The following is a 19,309-nucleotide window of genomic DNA, read 5'->3' on the forward strand; positions in this document are numbered from 1 at the left end:
TCATTAAAAGGAAGTATTACTACTTACATACATAAGGTACATAATGAATTCAGTATGTGTCTAGAGTTGGCTAATGCCATTAAAGCACATGCCAAAAGCACAGACTATAAATCAAAATGCGATTTGTCAAAGTAAGAACTTAATATGATACAGGTTAAAAATAAATAAATAAATTACCAATGTCCCAATACAGGATTGGTGAGGAGAGCTAAGCCCAAACTGAGACCAGGTTGCAGCTGACATGCCTTTTGTTCTATCTATAGCTTTGGCTATTCCTCTTCTTCTTCCACCTGGATAAGTACAAAATTAGCATGCACCAGGCATTCTTCACTCTCCAGAGGGTTTACATCTCTAACACTGCTTTAAAGACTGATATTCTTTCCAAAATGCTGACATAAACCAGTTGGGCAATCACAGATTTTTTAAAGCCCACATTCTAAAGTTTTGAAAGATCTAGATTGTTCTGGAAACAGAATTTGGAAATACTTGATTTAGTTTATTGACTTATTTCCAAATGGAAGACTTAACAAAAAACCTGAAAGGACAGACATACAAATAAAGAGTTAAACCACAAAGACAGTTACTAATATAATAAGAAAATCTAGGTAGTTTTGTAGAAGATGAAAGAAAAAACATGGATATTATTGCAGGTGGTACATCTCTTCTTTCCTAAGTCTTTGCTTCTTCCTGGCCAGGGGTTCCTTCAAATCAGCATTCAATCTCACCCAAAACTCTCACACTCATCATTCAAACACATTTCCAGATACTGTATTTTCTGTGTCTAATATGTGCTTTTCATTCACTGCATTCCCACTACCTCCATAATTCAAGATAAACTCCTTAGTGTGGAACAGCTGATCTTCCATGACCAAGGCTTTGTGTGTGCTCTGTGTGCATCTACCCACCCTACACTCAAGTTCCATACAATTGCTTCCTGAAGTCCATGTTCCTGCATTCCTCTGGCCACAATGCTCCCTTCCACATCCTCCCCCACTAACTTTACCTGGCTATATTACTACTCTTTACTAAATTTAGCAAAGTATTACTTAAGAAATCGTGTCTAGATTCCCCTGCATGCACCTTAGGTGTGCACCTTTCACTGAATGTCTCAAATGCAAATGTAAATCACTGGTTGGCTTATCAATAGCCTCCAGTTGCCAAAAAGCTTTTCTAAGAAAACAAATATTTTGGGCTGGGGTTGTGGCTCGGCGGCAGAGTGCTCACCTAGCGCGTGCGAGGCCCTGGGTTCAATCCTCAACACCATGTAAAGGTGAATAAATAAAAACAAAGGTGTACAAGTAAAAGAAATAAATATTTTTTTAAAAGATGGCAAATTAAAAAAAAAAGAAAGCAAATACTTTATATTGTTCCATCCAGTATCTATGACATTGCCTGACATAGAGATGGTACTAATATGTTATTACTAAATATATATAAATAAATAAAATTGATAGTCATATAGAAGACTGAGAATTTTATCATCCGAAAATATATGAATCAACACATTGTTTCAACTTGTAATGCAAAATGTTGCTCCCTTTATAGTCATTCTAAGCATTCCAAGATTAACATAGTAAAGACATTCTTGACAGAGTACAAAATTACACAAAAAAACATTTTAGAAAGTATTGATATAGAAAGTATTGATATTCATTCTTAAGAGAGTACACAGATGTATCAATGATATAAAGCTAGCCTAGACCTAAAGCAGGCACATTTCAATTCAGAAATATCACATGTCAACATTTGGTCAACAACTTCCCTAAAATCACACATCAAAAAGTTGAGCAGTATTCACATGAAAACCATTTTCTCCCCATCCTGTGATCTCACAAACTATTGGTGGTAATATCCAAACCTGAGGCCCTGCTGACAGAATCAAATTTTTAACAGACAAAGAGGGTAAACAGTGAGATACAGGCTGGTTTAGAAGCCCTGCAACTTGAGTTGCCGTAGTTTCAGCAGCAAAATCATGAGACATATTCAAATACTGCTTTTAAGGTGTACAATATTTCTCCAGAAATATTCACAGCTCATGAGTTGATGAAGGAGAGAAAGACTGCTCAGCTTTTAAATTATTTTCCTTTAAGAGACTAAGCAAACATACACACAAAGATCACTGCAATCAAGCCAAGTGATCTTCAAGGATGCAATGGTACTGAAATTTCTACACATGGCTGTTTTATTCTGGACACAAAGAAAACTGAAAGTGATGAGAAAGGCCACATGCTGCTGAACAGGAGATATGCTCTCTATGCTCAGTGGCTGCTGCTTCCTTCGTTCTTTGGAAACTTCCATTCTTTTAGAGGGCAGGGATCAGTGTGAAGGTCTGGGGTAACATAATGCCCTGGAGGTCTTTCTAGCAAACAGAGTCCTTCCTGATGAAAGCACTGCAGCTCTTTCTTAGCATGAGTTAGGAAAACCTTCATGGCAACGTGTTCCAATTTGTGGCTCCGTCCAATACTATACAAAATGTGATTTCAAATATCAAATACAGGTCATAGAGATGATAAACAGGAGATTTCTTTGTTCATAAGAACTCTAATGCTCAATGGCCTTCTAAGTTCCTGGTACTCTTGATTTATGCTCAGGATTACTGAATTGGTTTCTGAGGGTCACTGCTCTGAACAATATCTAGTTCAGCCAACAAAATAATTTAAATAAGAGCTGCTATGATCAGACGTTCCTGATATCTCTAAAATTATAAGTTCAGTATTTGTGAAACATGGCTAACGTGCCATCATTCAAATGGAATTAAGAGAAGTAATAACTCAAAAAGTGCAGAGAGTGAGAAAAGAGGACCTTTCCAAAACCTGGAGGGTTGAGGAGCAGGTGGGTAGAAGAGGAGGAAAAAGCCCAATTACACACAACCACCAGGCACACAGAGACCCTCCATTATACCTAGATGCAATTAAAGGCTGTTGAACTGAGATACATAATAACAAAAAAGGGAGAAGATAAGTCTAAATTAAAATTTATGGCCTGAATTAATTCTATGCACATTGTGGATGGAGTAGGGTGTGAAGGGGAAAAGAAAGGGTCCAAGAATACATTTAACAGCGAATGTAGCAAATTAAATCAGACTTTAGTGAGTGAGGTGTTTAACTGCATCTAGGTATTATATTACATTAAAAATTACTCTCAATTCTATGTGTTTCATTACATTTTTGGTAGTAATGTTTATGCTTAGCTTTTTTTAAAATGAAGGCTTTTGCTACTTTAAAAAACTCAACATAATTGAGTAAAGAAGTATCTTTTTCTCTTATCTATAGTTAAGGATCATGGCAATATAAATTTTACCCAAAGCTATCCTGAAAAAAAGAAATTCACAATAGAAAACAGAAGAAAAAGGTAAATATATATGTTGATCTGCTTCATGAAATACATCTATTTCTTACAACTAGTATACATACTATTTCCTATTTTTTGAATGCTATTAGTAGAGGCACCTACTGAAAAAGATAGGTTTGTTATTCCTCTATCCAAGTGAGGGTAGTGAATTTATCCAACTGGTTAATCCTAAGTGTATTCCAATTACATTAAAAAAAATACATATATATTTTTAGTTGTAGATGGGCATAATATCTTTACTTATTTTTATTTGGAGCCAAGTATCCAACCCAGTGCACCTCACAATTGTGAGGCAAGCACTCCACCACTGAGCTAGAGACCAAGTCCCCCAATTACTTTTTAATGATAATGTATTTATAACTCATCTTTTAATAAAATGGATTTGAGGTATAGTGCTTTTCACATAGCAAAAACACTCAGAGCTATCTTTCAGTTAAATTTAACCTTCATAAGAGAAAGTAAAACATGAATCAAGTTCAGTCATTATAGTGCATCTCAGATTAAAAATTAAAATATTTAAAACTCTTGGAAAATAAAAGTTTCTGGTTTACTGCTAGTCTTTGTCATTACCTCTCCCTAGTTAATTCAGAATTATATATTAATCATCTTTGACATAAAGACATTATACAAGTTATTTGATTTTCATCTTAATCTGGTTGCTGCTTTCATCTAATTATTGTGTTCTTGTACCATTTTCTTCCCAAAGAATTACTCTTCTTAATAGGCCCCAAACAAGATATTAGTAATACTTTTCCAGTGATTAAAAGACTACATATAAGGTTTGGACAAAAAGGGAGTGGTAATTATATACGTTGTGTAAGAAATTGTGTGTGTGTGTGTGTGTGTGTGTGTGTTTAATGAGCAGATCTGAGTTTAAAAATATTAGGTATAATGTGGTTCATATATTCTGTGGGTGGGTATTAACAGTCTAAGGAGGGTTTTACTAATATAAAGTATGATATAAATAAGTATGAAGACTAATAATGAAACTAGTTTGAAAACTCACATTCTAAAATAGGAATCTGTTTTGCTCCAGAGAAGGTATTCTACCAAGGTGTTAGTTATATTTATAAGGACTAAGTAACCAATGCCTTTTTTCACAACTTTTCTATTACATTTCCAAGGTCTTGGTTGTAATATTAGTAGTTGCAAGTAAAGTATGGGGCTTTTTAATTGAAGAATGTTGTTATTAGTGCTCTTTCTTGGGAGGTCAGATGTATAATATGAGGCTGGCTTCCCATCACACCAAGAAATCTACTGTGTGTGATCTGCAGAGCAACACCCAGATGGATTTGAGTAGAGTTCTTACTCTCTTTCTCCCTTTTTCTAAGAATTTGCTGGGCAGACTCTTGTTTTCCATTGGATGGATGCTAGAACACATGTTAAATAGCTAGGACAGTGGGCACCTAAAGATCCTGCCAACAGATAAGTGAGGCATTTTATTGCTGTGTAATAACATGGAAAAAAATCAGTTCCTAAAGACCAGTCCTTGTAGCTTCTTGATGACTAATCATTATAGCCTTTTACTTCCTATTTCCTTATATCCATTCTATCATATGGCCTAAAATAACAACTAATCAGTAGCAAGGAACATCCATAGGAAATAGGTTATGGTCTCTAGTGTTCATTTTTAAAGCACATATACATATATGGTACAGAGAAGTTTAGCATGGCCTATATGCAAGGATGACATGCAAATTCATGAAGCATTCCATATGAAAAAGAAAAAAGATTAAGGTCTCTAATTAGCATGTTCTACACAAGGGAAACAAGGTTTATTGGAGTGATGGATGCTTCCAAGGCTTGAAATTTCCAAAGTTTCAAGATGAGTCCAAAATATCTTGTCAAAGCAGATAGCAGAGAAGTCATCATAGGCTACTGACATACAGTACAACAAAAGGGCCCAGGAACCATCTGGAGGAGGTGCCATTGCCCAGAGATGGGCAACTTGAACATCAGTAACTCCCATTTCAAACTACCTAAATTGTTGAGTTGATGTTAATAATGCCTTCAAAATATCATTACATTTGGAAGATGCTAGGAAAAAAAATGCATTTCTTTGGAAAACTAGTAAATATATGGAAAGAATTAAGCATTTTCCCAGGTTTTCCTATGTACAATGTATGCAAATAGTTGAAACAGAAAAATTATAAGTAATTTAATTAATAACTGAAAAATACAGAAAAATACCAGTTTGCAACCCCTTAACCACTAATGAAATATTGTAATTACCTAGGTAATGATTCTAAAGACTGATTTAAAAAAAAAAAAAAAAAGGTAACGCAGAGCAAGGGGGAAAAAAAAAACTCAAAATGGAAATTTTATTACCACCTCTAAAGGGCTTTTGACACAACAAATAGATTCCACTTCCTTAAAGCTTGTTATTAGGCTGTTCCATGTCTCGGTTACTAGGCTGTTCCATGTCTCCCAGATAAACTTCCTCCTGTTTTTGTTATTCTTATAAAGTCCTAACCCTTAAATCTCACTGCCTCCAAAATTTATATAAATTAATAGAATGTGAAAATCACTATTAATTTCCAAGGGGAGGCAAAGAGATCTGCCTTTTATTTCTATTTTGGTCTCTTGTACTCTCACTGGGGGAAAACAGCTACCACATAAAACACCTGATTAACCAGTGGAAAAGTTCACATAGAGAAGCCATGAGAGATGCCAGCCAGTCACGGGTACTCTACCCTTTCCCGCCAAGACACCCCACAGGTGGGCAAAAAAGACCTTTAGACAACTCCAACCTCAGCTGCCATCTCAGTGCAACTGTATGAGGGCTTCCAACCACCCTGCCAAGCCCATCCATCCTCAGAACTATGAGAAACAATGAAATGTTGTTTTAAGTATCTAACTCGGGATATCGTTTCCTATGCAGCAACAGATGGACTATTCTAACTACCAACTACAGGAAATAATCAAACCAGAAAGAAGCAAAAGAAGGTATGGAAAACCTATCAGGATTTTTTTTAACTAATTAACTTATAAAACCATAACTAAGATTTTGTCCATCTTATGAGTTCATTTCTTAATCAGGAACGTATTAAACTTATGAGACTACAAGGGATATGTCAACATAACCAGACTTTTCATATTAAGAAGATATAATTAAGTAATTTAGGTGTGGCATGCCTGTGTTAAAATGGAACCCTTCACTTTAAAGACACAGAACAAATATTCATGGATATTTGTGGATGAAATGCTTGTCATCTGGGTGACGGGGAGGAGCAAATGAGAGTACAGAAGAAGTCTGGCCATGAGTGTTAAAATTCATTTTATTATACTCATTATTTTCACATATGTTCAAATTTACCATAGTAAAAATGGACTTACTTATTAACTATTTGGATTTATTTATTTGTTTGTTTGTTTGTTTATAATAAGAGTGACAGGCTCTGGATATAGTTCAGTGGTACAGCACTTGCCTAGCATGCATAAGACTCTGGGTTCAATCCTTAAGAATCAGTGGTAGAAGGGTGGGAGGGGGTGCATGGGGGCAAGAAAGATGGTAGAATGAGATGGACATCATTACCGTAGGTACATGTATGACTGTACATACGGTGTAATGCTACATTGTGTACAGAGAAATGATCGCTTGTGTCACAATGGTGTACAATGAATCAAAATGCATTCTGCTGTCATTTATACCTAATTAAAATTAATTAATTATTTTAAAAAAAGAATCAGTGGTAGCTAAAAGAAACATATCATTATTACCTTCATTTAGTAAAGTTCTCTTTTTTGAATTAAAAAATACTTTAATATCTTCATGTATCTAAAATACTAATCCTATTATTTAGCAACAGTTACTTTTCTTCCTGTAAAGTAGGGATCACAATATCCTATCCCAGCACACCCACAGAGATGAGATGACTAAGAGAACTTATGAAAAAAAAAAGTTTATAAAGCCATTCTCTACTACACAACTGCAAATTGGTAGTAGGAGCTATGTATCTGATATATATCACATCACATAAAATGAACTCTCTCAAAATCTGCTAACTCAGGACTATCTTTTACACATTTGGCCCTAATGCCAGGCACAATGCCAAGCAAATAGTGAAGGCTTTGTAAATACTTTTTTGTATGAATGAACAAGTTGGGAGAAAAAAATGAACAGATTCTGAACATAGCAGATTTCAACACTGATCCTACTACTTTAAAAAAGTGAAATGGGAAGGGATGGCAACTGAACCCAAAGAGGGAGAGGAAAAGAACCTACTGTGAACCCACCGTAACTATTTGGCTCAAATAACCTTATACATATGCTTATACTGGTAGATTTTCAGCAGTTTTAAAGCTTTTATATACAGAGTACAATGTATGAGAAATGACCACTCGCTCAGTATGCTATACCTGATCAAAATTACTTCTGTGTACTTTTGATTTTTAAAAAATAATTTTAAGAACATGAAAGCCTGGTATTTAATACATACTGGTCAAGTGAGCAATAAACAATTGTAAAGTTCCCTGAGGGCTCTCTTGCTCTGTCTCATCATCAGGAAGCTAAAGCATATGTTGGATATTAGCCTGGGTGGACACAGTGTGTCCTATTTATTCAAGGTTTCTTTTGAAGCCACAATTTATAAGTTTTGTTTCTTAGGGGTACATGTCAAATTTAATTTAGCATTAGTTGGTATCCAGATACACTGAATAGCAAAAAGGCAGCAGTTGAGGGCAAAAAAAAAAAAAAAAAAAAAGCCTGCTATATGAGCAATAATGTCAGTTTCGTTTATGTAACTCACAGAGACCAAGAGGAGAAATACAATGAGAAAGCTGACAGTAGGAAATCAAGATAAAAACTATCTGCTTAATTTAGAGGTGTAAAACTGCCCATGAAAAGGAGAAATACTAAAACAAATGTTTTATATCAATAGCCAAAAGGATTTTAGAGGGAACTCTTTTAAATATTGTTTTTTAACCCTTAAAGTTCAATTATCTGGAGCATGCTCATGTGAATGATTTTTTTTTTTACTTTTTCCATAAGAATGCTTAGCAAATTTTTCTTGAAGAAACTTCCCACTTTAAATACATAAAGGGATACTGATATGAACACAACACAGTGAAACCCACTGTTTTGTACAGTTAATCTGCATTAATTAAAAAAAAAAGAAATAAAAATTATTTTTATGCTTTCAATGTAGGTGTATATGTTTGTTCAAATAACTACTAGGTGTTACTAAATGCCTAATAAGTTTTTTTTAAAAAAAGAGGATACTTGAATAAACAATGCTTCACTTGAGTAGAAATTTATGTAAGTAAAAATCCAGTGGATGACAGCGTATCTATAAAATTGGCGCAAATAAGACAATTAATTATTGAATAATGCTTTGTACCTAATAAAGGTATTTTATATTTATTAGTTCATTTAAGTCCACAACAGTCTGTGTGTTAGGTATCATAAGCCTAAGTTTATAGATGTGCAACGTGTGGCTCAAAATGCAGTTAAGTTGTAAATTCAAGTCGTCTACTTCCAAATGGATGTTTCAACTACAAGGCAGCAACCTTGGCAGGAAAGCATTATCGTTGTGATGCTTACCACTGTGAGACAGTGTATCATCCCATTGTAAATATTATTTCCATAAAACTCATCCATGTTACTTGATTTAGTTATAGTTCATTCATACACAATGCTGTTTTGCTCTATTACATGAATAGACCATAAGTTATTTATTCACTTGTCTATTGATGAATGTTTGTATTATTTCCATTTTTTAAATTACACCCAGTGCTTTGATAAACTTTTTTTTTTTAAGAAGTCTCCTGGTGAACACACATAAATGCTGGGCTAATAACAGAATGACTGGACCATAAAGATGCATGCATGCTTGACTTCAGGGTGTCCAACTGCTCCCCGAAGTGTTTACAGTGATTTATATAATACATCATATAATATTTTTACAAAGTTTAAAAAGAAAACTAAATAGCAGATCATTTTTAAATGTATGTATATGTGATACAATTTTAAAGCATGAGAGACAGAACCCAAATTATAAAATTCAGAATAGCAGTTAGTATTTAGCAAAGAGGGATGAAATTGGAGAATAGGGGCACACAGCTTCAAGGATTGGTAATATTCTAGGTTTTAAGGTTGGTTTGGGATTCCAGGGTCTTTGTGATTAAGCTTTACATCCTACACATGTTATATGTATTCTTTTGTATGTACCAATATTTTAATATTTTTAAACCTTGGTTTGCACAATAATAGGACTTGAAAATGGTAGGAGCCATAGGAATTGTTCACAGAACTTAATAAATTAATTTTTTTAACATGGAGATTAAAATTAAAATAACACAAGTTTTTAATGTATCAAATTTTTATAATTTTGAGGTCCCCAAGATAATATCCCCTCTTATTCAATAGTTTTGCTTGCTTCTTCTTAGCCACCTCAATCAATGTTTATAAAAACTGGACCCTGGGAAATGAAGGAAGAGATTCAGTAACATTTACACTTCCAAAGGAATTTTTCCTCATGCCAAATACATCTATCTTGAAAATATTTAAATTAGCCAATTATCAAAGAAATAAAAATGATGGCAAATTACGAGCTCAGTGGTCCTAAAAAGAAATTAAAGTTATCCTAAAACTAAATGTCAGTATATATCCCCAGTAGGTATATCCATTTGTAAGTTACATGTACCCTGTTACATGTAGCCTGTACCAAATGGTATGTACGTTTGAACCATGCACAAAAGAAGACCTTATATGGAATTGAATAAAGATAATCTTAGTAGAAGATCTAATGTATTCTTCCTACAACCCAGTGGATGGTCTTGTGCTACTCAAGAACCTCTGCTTCAGAGAAACCATTCCAATTTTTAAGAATAGTGTTACACAAGTAGTCCAAACTTGCAAAATGGCACTGCTAGTTTGGTTACAGACACATAATGTTCAGTTCTCTATTTAAGCTATTTCTGCTATGAAGACAATATGTCTGTCCAATTTAAAGTAGATAACACCAATTTGTTCTACAACTATGTTTATAAATACTGTAAATGAAGATCACAAGCACCATCTTAAGATATGATTATCTCCAGGAACACAATGAAAAACACAAAAATGAAACCATGAGTGAAAAAAAAAATCACCTTTGTGGAATGATGTAATTGATTTTTTTTAAGTTTTTAAAGTTGATAGATCAACACCTTAAAAGACTTGTCTTTACCCAGGCTTTCTTTTATTAAAGTGCACAATCATCTAGGGTACATGCTTAAAGGAGTGATAGTTTGTTCCTAACAAAAGGATCTGAATTCCACAATTTGCCTTTTGCCAGAGGCATGGTTCCCCAAAGCACAGCTAACTGCATCTCCTGCTGTACCTGTAACAATTTAATTGTGTAAGTCAGCCTAGTCAAGCATCTCCAGCTCATGACTGGGAGACATGAAATTCATTGTCATTATTGTCCCTGTCATTTTGGATCATTATATCCTGCTGAAGAATTTTCCTCACTTCAATGCATTTTTACCTCCAGGATGCAGGGATTATAGCTGAGGTTGGGGTGGGGGCAGGACCGTGAACTACATTTACCTCAGGGGAGCCAGAGATTAAATTGGCTTTGCTCTCTCATGAGCTGAATTCATCTATTTGTATGCTGTGAGTTTTAGGCTGGAATAAAAATGAATATTCTAGTGAACACAGGGCTTTAATTTCCTCTTTGAAACATGGATGTAACCAACTTTTATTTACATTAGGAAAGCTGATGCAATTTCTTGTGGTTGCTATTTTCATATGTGCATGAGGAATACTTACAGGCATCGTCAGGTATGTAATAACAGACATTTCTCTCTGTCAACGTCTTGACTGGCAGAAAGAAAGAATTTAAAGCTATAATTTTGTTCTATAGTTTCATTTTATAGAAGCTTAACGGGGGTATTTAATGGTTTTAAATATTTAATGATTTTTAATAATATCTCATTTTCTGTGCACTGGATTGGATGACTGAAGTCCAACTAGAATGGCACCAAAGATCCACACTGGGAACTAGAAAATTAAAGTGGATAGAGAAAGATAAAATAAATTCCTGAAGAAACTGGCTATCTCCCAGCAGCTGGTTCACATAATTTAAGAGCCCGCTAAGTTCACCCAAGGTGGTGCCTTAAACACTTCTTGTTGAGGAAGAGTTGGCTTGGCCACCATGCTCTCTCATAGCAACCCTTTCATGATTGGTAATGACTGTGGCCAGGGGCAGCTGATGTGTCCCACTAAGAGAAAGCAAAGGGCTACATAGAAAACACTGGTACATGTCTCACTCAGAAAGCCAGACTTGACTGTTTAGAGAATGCTTTCTCCAACTGAACATAAAAATAAAATACAACTAGAGGAAAGCCCGGTATGTCACTTTGTATCCCAACTTTCATTTCATGTGGATTTAACTGAGAAACTTGACATTTACTCTGTCTGTACCGAAAAGATAGTAATTATTCCTCCATGTGTCAGTTTGTTTTTAGCAGTTAATAATAAAATATGGCAATGGATCACAATGACGCCATATACAGAATAATCACCATCATTGCTGTATCAAAAGTGCAGAGAATTTACTCCATTAGCTTTATGGACTTTTGTGGGAAAACTGACTTTGCCTTAATCATATGAAATAGCCATCAGAATTATTTAGGATAAACTGTGCTTATGAGTGATTAAGAAAACTCTTTGGACCTTTGTACATTTTAGATTTCAAATGGAATAGCCCTCATATGTCTATATTGACAAGATCTTAAAGGTTATCTCAGTTCTTGGACCAAGTTCATAATAATATTTACTAGTCTTCCTCACTGCATTTTCACACTGTCATATTTCACTTTTCAATGGTGCTGAAGTAGCTGTATGATAATGTATCACCAATAACTTTTTAGTTAGCAAAACTTCATAGGATCACTTATACCACTTATTCAACAGAATTAAAATTCTTCCTAGGTATGAGTTATAAAAATTATTATTTCTGTTCACTTTTAAATGGGTACTTATGTGAATTTAAATATTTTAAAAACATTATTTCATGTAGCCTCAATTCATTTTGAAATCATTTAGGTGAACTATTATGGTTTGGATATGAATGTCCCCAAAAAGCTCATGTGTTGAAAGCGTGATCCCCAATGCAGCAAAATTCAAAAGTGTAGTTTTTGGGGAATGGTTGGATCATGAAGCTTCTACCATTATCAGTGGATTTATCCATTTGAAGGATTAATAATTTGAAACTACAGGGAGGTGGTAGAAACTGTAGGCAGGTGGAGCATGGAAATAAGTAGGTCCCTAGGCACATGCCTTTAAGGAATGTATCTTGTCCCTGGCCCTTTCCTATCTACCTCTGTTTCTGCTTCTAGCTGTCTTGAGCTGAGCAGCTTTCCTCTGCTGCACCCTTCTGCCATAATATTGTGCCTCACCTCAGGCCCAAAGCAATAGAGCCTGTCAACTCTGAACTGAAACCTCTGAAACCATGAGTCAAAAGAAATCTTTCCTCGGGTCTGGGTCTGAGTTTTAGGCTGGAATAAAAATGAATATTCTAGTGGTAGAGTGCTCACCTAGCATGCGCGAGGCCCTGGGTTCAATCCTCAATACCACATAAAACTAAATAAACAAAATAAAGGTATTGTGTCTAACAAAAAAATAAATATTAAAAAAAAAGAAATCTTTCCTCCTTTTAATTGTTTGTGTCAGGTATTTCAGTGTAGCAATGAAAAACTGAACAACACACTTAGACTGTTATTATAGTCTCATAATAAACATTTATTAGGAAAAGTATGGGGTTTTTTCTTGTTAAGAAAGTTTTATCTTATAAATTTTTTCAGTTGGGTTTGTAATGGTTAATGTGCACAATGGTATTTTGTTCTCTTTGAAATACTTTGAATTCTTCTTTTGGTCAAAGAATAAGGCATTTAACATTTTCTAAGCATGCATCTACTGCATTCAATTCTTTTACCTACAAGTTCCTCTGTAAGTTATTTCCATGCAGATTGTTAATTTGCCCATCACATTATATTAGCTAAAACAGGAGTTGTCTCTATCTGTGAATACAGCTGTAAAACCAAAGAACCTTACTGTTGTATATTTTTGTTTAGCCTCACCTCAGGTATAACATAGTTAGGTCTATATCATTTCAGAACAAGGTGTAACAGCAAATAATGATCAGAATAGAATTATATTGAAAATAATTCTTGTTCAGTTCATTATTTAAGATTTTACAACCAATTTCCAAGTTAGCAATTTGAAATTATTTTCAATAACAATTTTAAAATTTTTCAATAATCTTTGCTCAACTTACAATTTTGCAACCTATAACAAGCTATAAAGATCAATTCTAGACTAAAGAAATTCTTCTTTCTCTTAATTCTAGTAGAATAATGTTTCCTCTTCATTATGTAACATAGATTTCCTTTGGTTTTTCCATGTAGAATCAATAAGAATCTATAATTCATAAGAATGTGAAAGTAACATATGACAGTCGATATCCAATAATATACCTCACGAGGTGATTCAGATATGCACAATCTAATAAATAAAATTAGTGGTTGCCCAATACAACACATGATATAGAAAATGAATAAAATTTTGAGAAGGTTTATAAGAAAAGGATGAGTAATAAAAGCAAAGGCAACAAACATTTCCATGTCAAGATGAGCAAGATGCTATTTACAGAATGCCTTCTTACTTCTCCTAAACCAAAAACCTCTTTGCTGTAATCACTCAATAAACTACAATGGATGAACATTAAGGGTCTGATGCAGAGAAAGCAAATTCACAGTCAAGGTTGTCCTTTAACATGTAGGCTCAATCTAGGGCACCAAAAAAGTGGTTAAGTGGCCCCCCTGTGGTGGTCAGATGTGGGAAGGCACTGCAAACTGTTAATTTTCTAGCTTTTAATGTTTGTCTAAGACCCTTAACATTTTTTCTAATATTGTTGTTCCTGGGACATTTTCTTCAGTTTGGCCCCCTTAGCATACACATTTTGCATTTATACATGAAAGACAGCTGAACTGATTCAGAAACAAAACACTGGAAAGAAGAAGAAAAAAGGTAGGGTTGGCCTTGAGGACATCCCATAATATGAAGCATAGATATGAAAGTCTCTTTAAACAACAATAACAAAAAAATTCTACATGCTAAGAGTTTAGATATCTAACATCAAAGATAAAAGACAACATAATGTGGAAAGGGGAGAGTAACTGAGATACAAAGCCTAAGCTATGCTTTGTTCACAAAATTTCTAAGACCTTTTGAACAAGTATAATTATCTGTGTCCAGCTATTTCCTTGTAAATGGATATCCTTGGACCATTTTCCAGTCCCACACACCTTTTAAAACTACCAGTAAAATTTCACAAATGGCTTTGACTATTTTGTTTTGTGCCCCTTCTGTAGTTATATTAAGTGTTTAGAGTTCCTTTAAATAAAAGTGCACAAAAATATATTCCATGTGCACACACACACACACACACACACACAAAGAATTCATATTGAACACACAGCAAATGGACACTGGGTAATGTCACTGTTAGAAAACATCTAACAGCAATAAAATAAGCAATAAAATCTTAGGGTTTGGTTTAACAGATGCAATGTTTATCTACCTTCATTACATAAATTATACTCTCAAGAATGTGTCCTATGCAAAATACAAATATGTCAATTTCAGCCCAAGGGGCATTTTTCTCTAGGTTTATAACCCCTTGAAAATAGAGGTTTCATCTAGAAAACCTAACAGTTCCTCAGCTGCTTTCAACATTATAATATATTCATAAGGCAAACATATAACAAATTAAATGGCACGAGGGTGGGGTCCAAATCCATAACAATGAGAAATGGACCAAACCAACCATGAGACACATGTAGAAATTAGAGAAGAAAAGGAGTATGTAAAATAAACAACATTAGAAGCAAAAACATTATAGGTAGTTTTTCAGCCAGTGCTAAGCAAATGGTGAACCAGTGCATGTACATGTGTGCATTTGTATGCTGTCTAAGATTAGCATTAAAAGTAAGACTGCAAAACTACCTCCATAAGAATTTACTGTAAGGGTCATAGTATATTCTAAGGGGTCATAGTAGGAGGGAAAATTATCTTGTAAAAAAAAAATCAAAACATCACCTACCGTCATAGTAGACAATCGCTCCTACCAGTTTGTCCTTCTGAAGCATGGGGAAATGCTCAAGGGCTCTTGATTTGCTGAGGACATAACTGCTCTTCAGGCAATTACTTCCTGCAACCAGATCGTACAGCTTGATTCCTACCCAGTAGTAAGGTAACTGCCACCATCTACAGCATAAATAGGGAAAACGGTTTCTTTAGAAACAGAGTATAATGTAACAGAATGCCACCTTAAATTACAAGAAACTTTTCTCCCTTTTTTTTTGAGTTCTTGTCACACTAAGCTGCTAAAGCTGGCCTCAAACTTGCAATCTTCCTGACTTGGCCTCCAGTGTCACTGGGATTATAGACAAGCATCACTGTACCTGGCTAAGAGACTTTTCATATAAGAAAAACAAAGTATACCTACAAAAGGGACAGGAGCCCTATATAACTATTTTTGACAACAATCTAGCTGAAGTATATAAGTAAATGAATCAGTGAGATTTCAAATGAATCTTCTCTAAGAATCTAATTCTGGCTATATATTACACCTCTTTGAGGAACATTAAAAATAAATACAAATGCCTGGCCCTCACATATCCAGAGACTGATGTAAATAGACTAGGGTAGGGCCAGGCGACTATAACATGCACCCAGCAAAGAGAATCACTGATCTAAGAAATTCTCAGAAATCTAGAGCAAAAGATGGCCAAAACTGTAATATCTATTTCAAGCCCTCACCACATTAATGCAGCTAAATGAGCTGCACTATCCACTTTTTTTTCATATTACTGAACCTGAATACACAAACTTAGGCAACATCACAGATAGTTTCTACAACATTAGGAAACTGGATTTTCTAATTTATAACCTGATATTTCCTAGCAAAATTTCAGTTTTTGCTAGCTCAGACATTTAAAATGACCTCAAATAGTTGAGTTTTGAGTTGCTGTGTTGTAGTTTCAGATTTTGCAACACAGTACCATTTGGGTCTGTATTTTACACCCTGCACATGACTCTCTAATATTCCTTAGCACAGATGTAGTTTCTCATATACATTATCCCAGGAAATGGAATAAGATACTGCTAATTATAAAAACAGAACACAACCTCCATTGCTTTCAAGGTCTGGTCTGTAGAGATAAGTCTGCAGAGTATTTAGGAAAATCCATATTTTAAATACATCTAAGAAAATGTTTGAAAGGGACTCAAGATTAGGACTACTTAAAACCACATTAAGTAACACACATGGAGGGACTATTTCCATTAAAACTGTGTTGTTCTATTGACCTCAGACATACAATAGTATACAGGTGATACCAAAAGGCTTACTTGTAAATCGGAAGCATTATAGGTAATGGAGCTGATAAATGGGGAGCAATTTCTAGTAGGTTGGCACGCTCATGAAGGGCTTCTTTTACCATCCTATACTGAAAATCAAAACAGAGAAAATTAGTTTGGCAGTAACAGATCATAATATTTTCAAATGGCAAATAGACACCCTGCCAACTGATTGATACACAGAAACCTTCTACCTCTGAGCAAGGATAGCTCCCTCCTAATCAAATTTCTAATAATACATCATGCTGTCAACCTCAAAGATTTTTTAGAAACCTTAACTGTATTTGCATAGGAGAAAAACATGCTGTCAGAGTTCCCAGGTGTAAGATATTTTCCTGACTTGTGTTACAAGATTATTGTAACCATTTATCTTGCATTCTCTGTATTGTCCCACTTTCTCAGTTCCCCATAATATTTTCTCCAGGTTAGAGATAACAGATTGTTCAAATTCATGCTAAGTTTCCTTCTTGCCTTCACTAAATCCAGCAAAGATGCTATGCAGCAGTTGCACAGTATTTTACAGGTAGATTATTTTAAAAAAGCTTTTAACTTAACTCCTGTGATTATCATTATGCCTCTCTAAATAGCTAGCATTACTATTATAATACTAATTTCACAAATAAAAAGATTAAGGTTCATAGATATTCAGCAAATAATGCAGAACACATCATCAGTTAGCTGACTCTAAATCCATGCTGGTGTTTTTTTTTTTTCTTTCTTTCTTTCTCTCTTTTTTGCATTCATCATGATGCTGAAGAGAAACACAGGAAAAAGGGACAGATTCAAAACTAACTTGTCAAGGAAAAAAAGGGGGACAGATTCAAAACTTGACAATGTCAAGTCAGTGCTTCTGTGTTTTTCATGTACGAAAAGCAGATAGGGAGTGCAGCTGATTTTTTTTTCTTTTTTTTACCCCTCTGGGAAATGTCATCTTCCACACTGCCTTGGCAGTTTTCAAATGGTGGCAGACTGGACACAATAAAGTGTGACATAGGAAAAGCATGACTCAGATCATCTTTTCCTTAAGAATATGTCAGTGACAATATAAGCGTATGATTGCAGTTGCAGTTAAGAGGATCAATTTGGCACTCCCTCTGCATTACAACACAGATCCCCTGAAACAGCTTGCAAAGGAGCAATTTGGTGGCCACTGGCAAAAACCCAATCACAATTGTTAAAAGGCAACACATCCAAAAGTGATTTTGTAAATCAGCTACTTTGACATGCTTCTGTAGAAAAAGCCCCTGATTACCCATAAACATAATACTACAGGAAAGAACTGACACACCTCTCCTGAAAGATATTATGGCAGCATACACTAAATAGGTGTTTCCAATAGGAAGAAATGTTAAAAGCCATTTAAAAAAAAAAAAAAAAGAGTCTGATTTAATTGGGTAGAAAAAGCATAGTCGCAATTTTTGTTTAACAACCAGCATACACAATTACCTGCTCAATATCCAACTTCATGATGGCCTTCTGAAGATATCTCACCCCACCATGGATCAATTTAGTGCTTCTGCTGCTGGTCCCTGATGAGAAATCATCTCTTTCTACAAGGGCTGTTTTTAGTCCTGTGTAACCAGAAAACCAAATTAACTTCTTAAATTACACAATTTGTATGTAATTCATTAAAGGCACTTCTCCAGGGTAGAGACAATCACAAGAAAAATTAGTCTGAACATGGATAAATTTGTATTCAAAGTGCAGTACACTGTCTATATTATAATTAAGAGATTTTAGGCTCTTCCTGGGGGAAAAGTCAAGCCAGTACTAGAAGCATATTAAACTGTGAATGAATCACAGCTTAGAAAATATTACAGTACAATTTCATGGCAGCAACACGCTCTGGTAAATTTAGGGGGTCAAAGGAGAGCCTGCACCCTTCTTTATCCACATAGAGAAACTGCATGTCATAGCAAAGCCTTCTGGAACATACCTATCCTCCCTACAAGAGCCAAGACATCTTCCAGCTCCTTATCTCTGATCTACTCTAATAGATCACCAATAAACCTGAGACTTTGGGTGTGTGCTTACTCCTACTTGAAAATGTGTCTGGGGTGTTTTTACATGTTATAGTGGGTATAGAAAGGGGAAAGATATCACAACAGGATGAAAGAAGAGAATAAGTTCTAATATTGAGAGTTTACGGTCTAAAACATTTGAACATGATAATATTTTTTTTAAGAAAGAGTGAGAGAGAGAAAGAGAGAGAGAGAGAGAGAGAGAGAGAGAGAGAGAGAGAGAGAGAGAATTTTTTAATATTTATTTTTTTGTTTTCGGCGAACACAACATCTTTGTATGTGGTGCTGAGGATCGAACCCGGGCCACACGCATGGCAGGTGTGCGCGCTACCGCTTGAGCCACATCCCCAGCCCCAAGAACATGATAATATTTTAGAGTTAAAAGAAAATACCATCCAGGACAAATGAACACCATGTATCTATAAAGAAAATATTCTCTATGAGTTGAGGTTGAGCAAAAATGGGTAAATCCTATAAGTCAGTCAGCCCCTTTATTTGAGGGTTGCTCTTAGGGGAAAATATATATATG

General features: G+C 34.9%; 1 protein-coding gene and 1 pseudogene across 3 annotated transcripts in view; one reads left to right on the top strand and one right to left on the bottom strand.

The window, feature by feature from the left end:
* The window catches only part of Gpd2 (glycerol-3-phosphate dehydrogenase 2), a 140,307-nt gene that overhangs the window by 63,680 nt on the left and 57,318 nt on the right, over positions 1-19,309 (bottom strand). For all 3 annotated transcript variants that reach the window (XM_076865784.2, XM_076865783.2, XM_076865782.2), the window contains exons 4-6: positions 18,206-18,330; positions 16,751-16,848; positions 15,441-15,604 (exon numbers count right to left, since the gene is read on the bottom strand). In XM_076865784.2, coding sequence (XP_076721899.2) covers positions 15,441-15,604; positions 16,751-16,848; positions 18,206-18,330 — 387 coding nt within the window. The remainder of the gene's footprint in view (positions 1-15,440; positions 15,605-16,750; positions 16,849-18,205; positions 18,331-19,309) is intronic.
* LOC143407691 (U6 spliceosomal RNA) lies at positions 4,972-5,072 on the top strand (annotated as a pseudogene).

The sequence above is a fragment of the Callospermophilus lateralis genome, chromosome 9, assembly GCF_048772815.1.
Source record: "Callospermophilus lateralis isolate mCalLat2 chromosome 9, mCalLat2.hap1, whole genome shotgun sequence".
Taxonomy (NCBI): Eukaryota; Metazoa; Chordata; class Mammalia; order Rodentia; family Sciuridae; genus Callospermophilus; species Callospermophilus lateralis.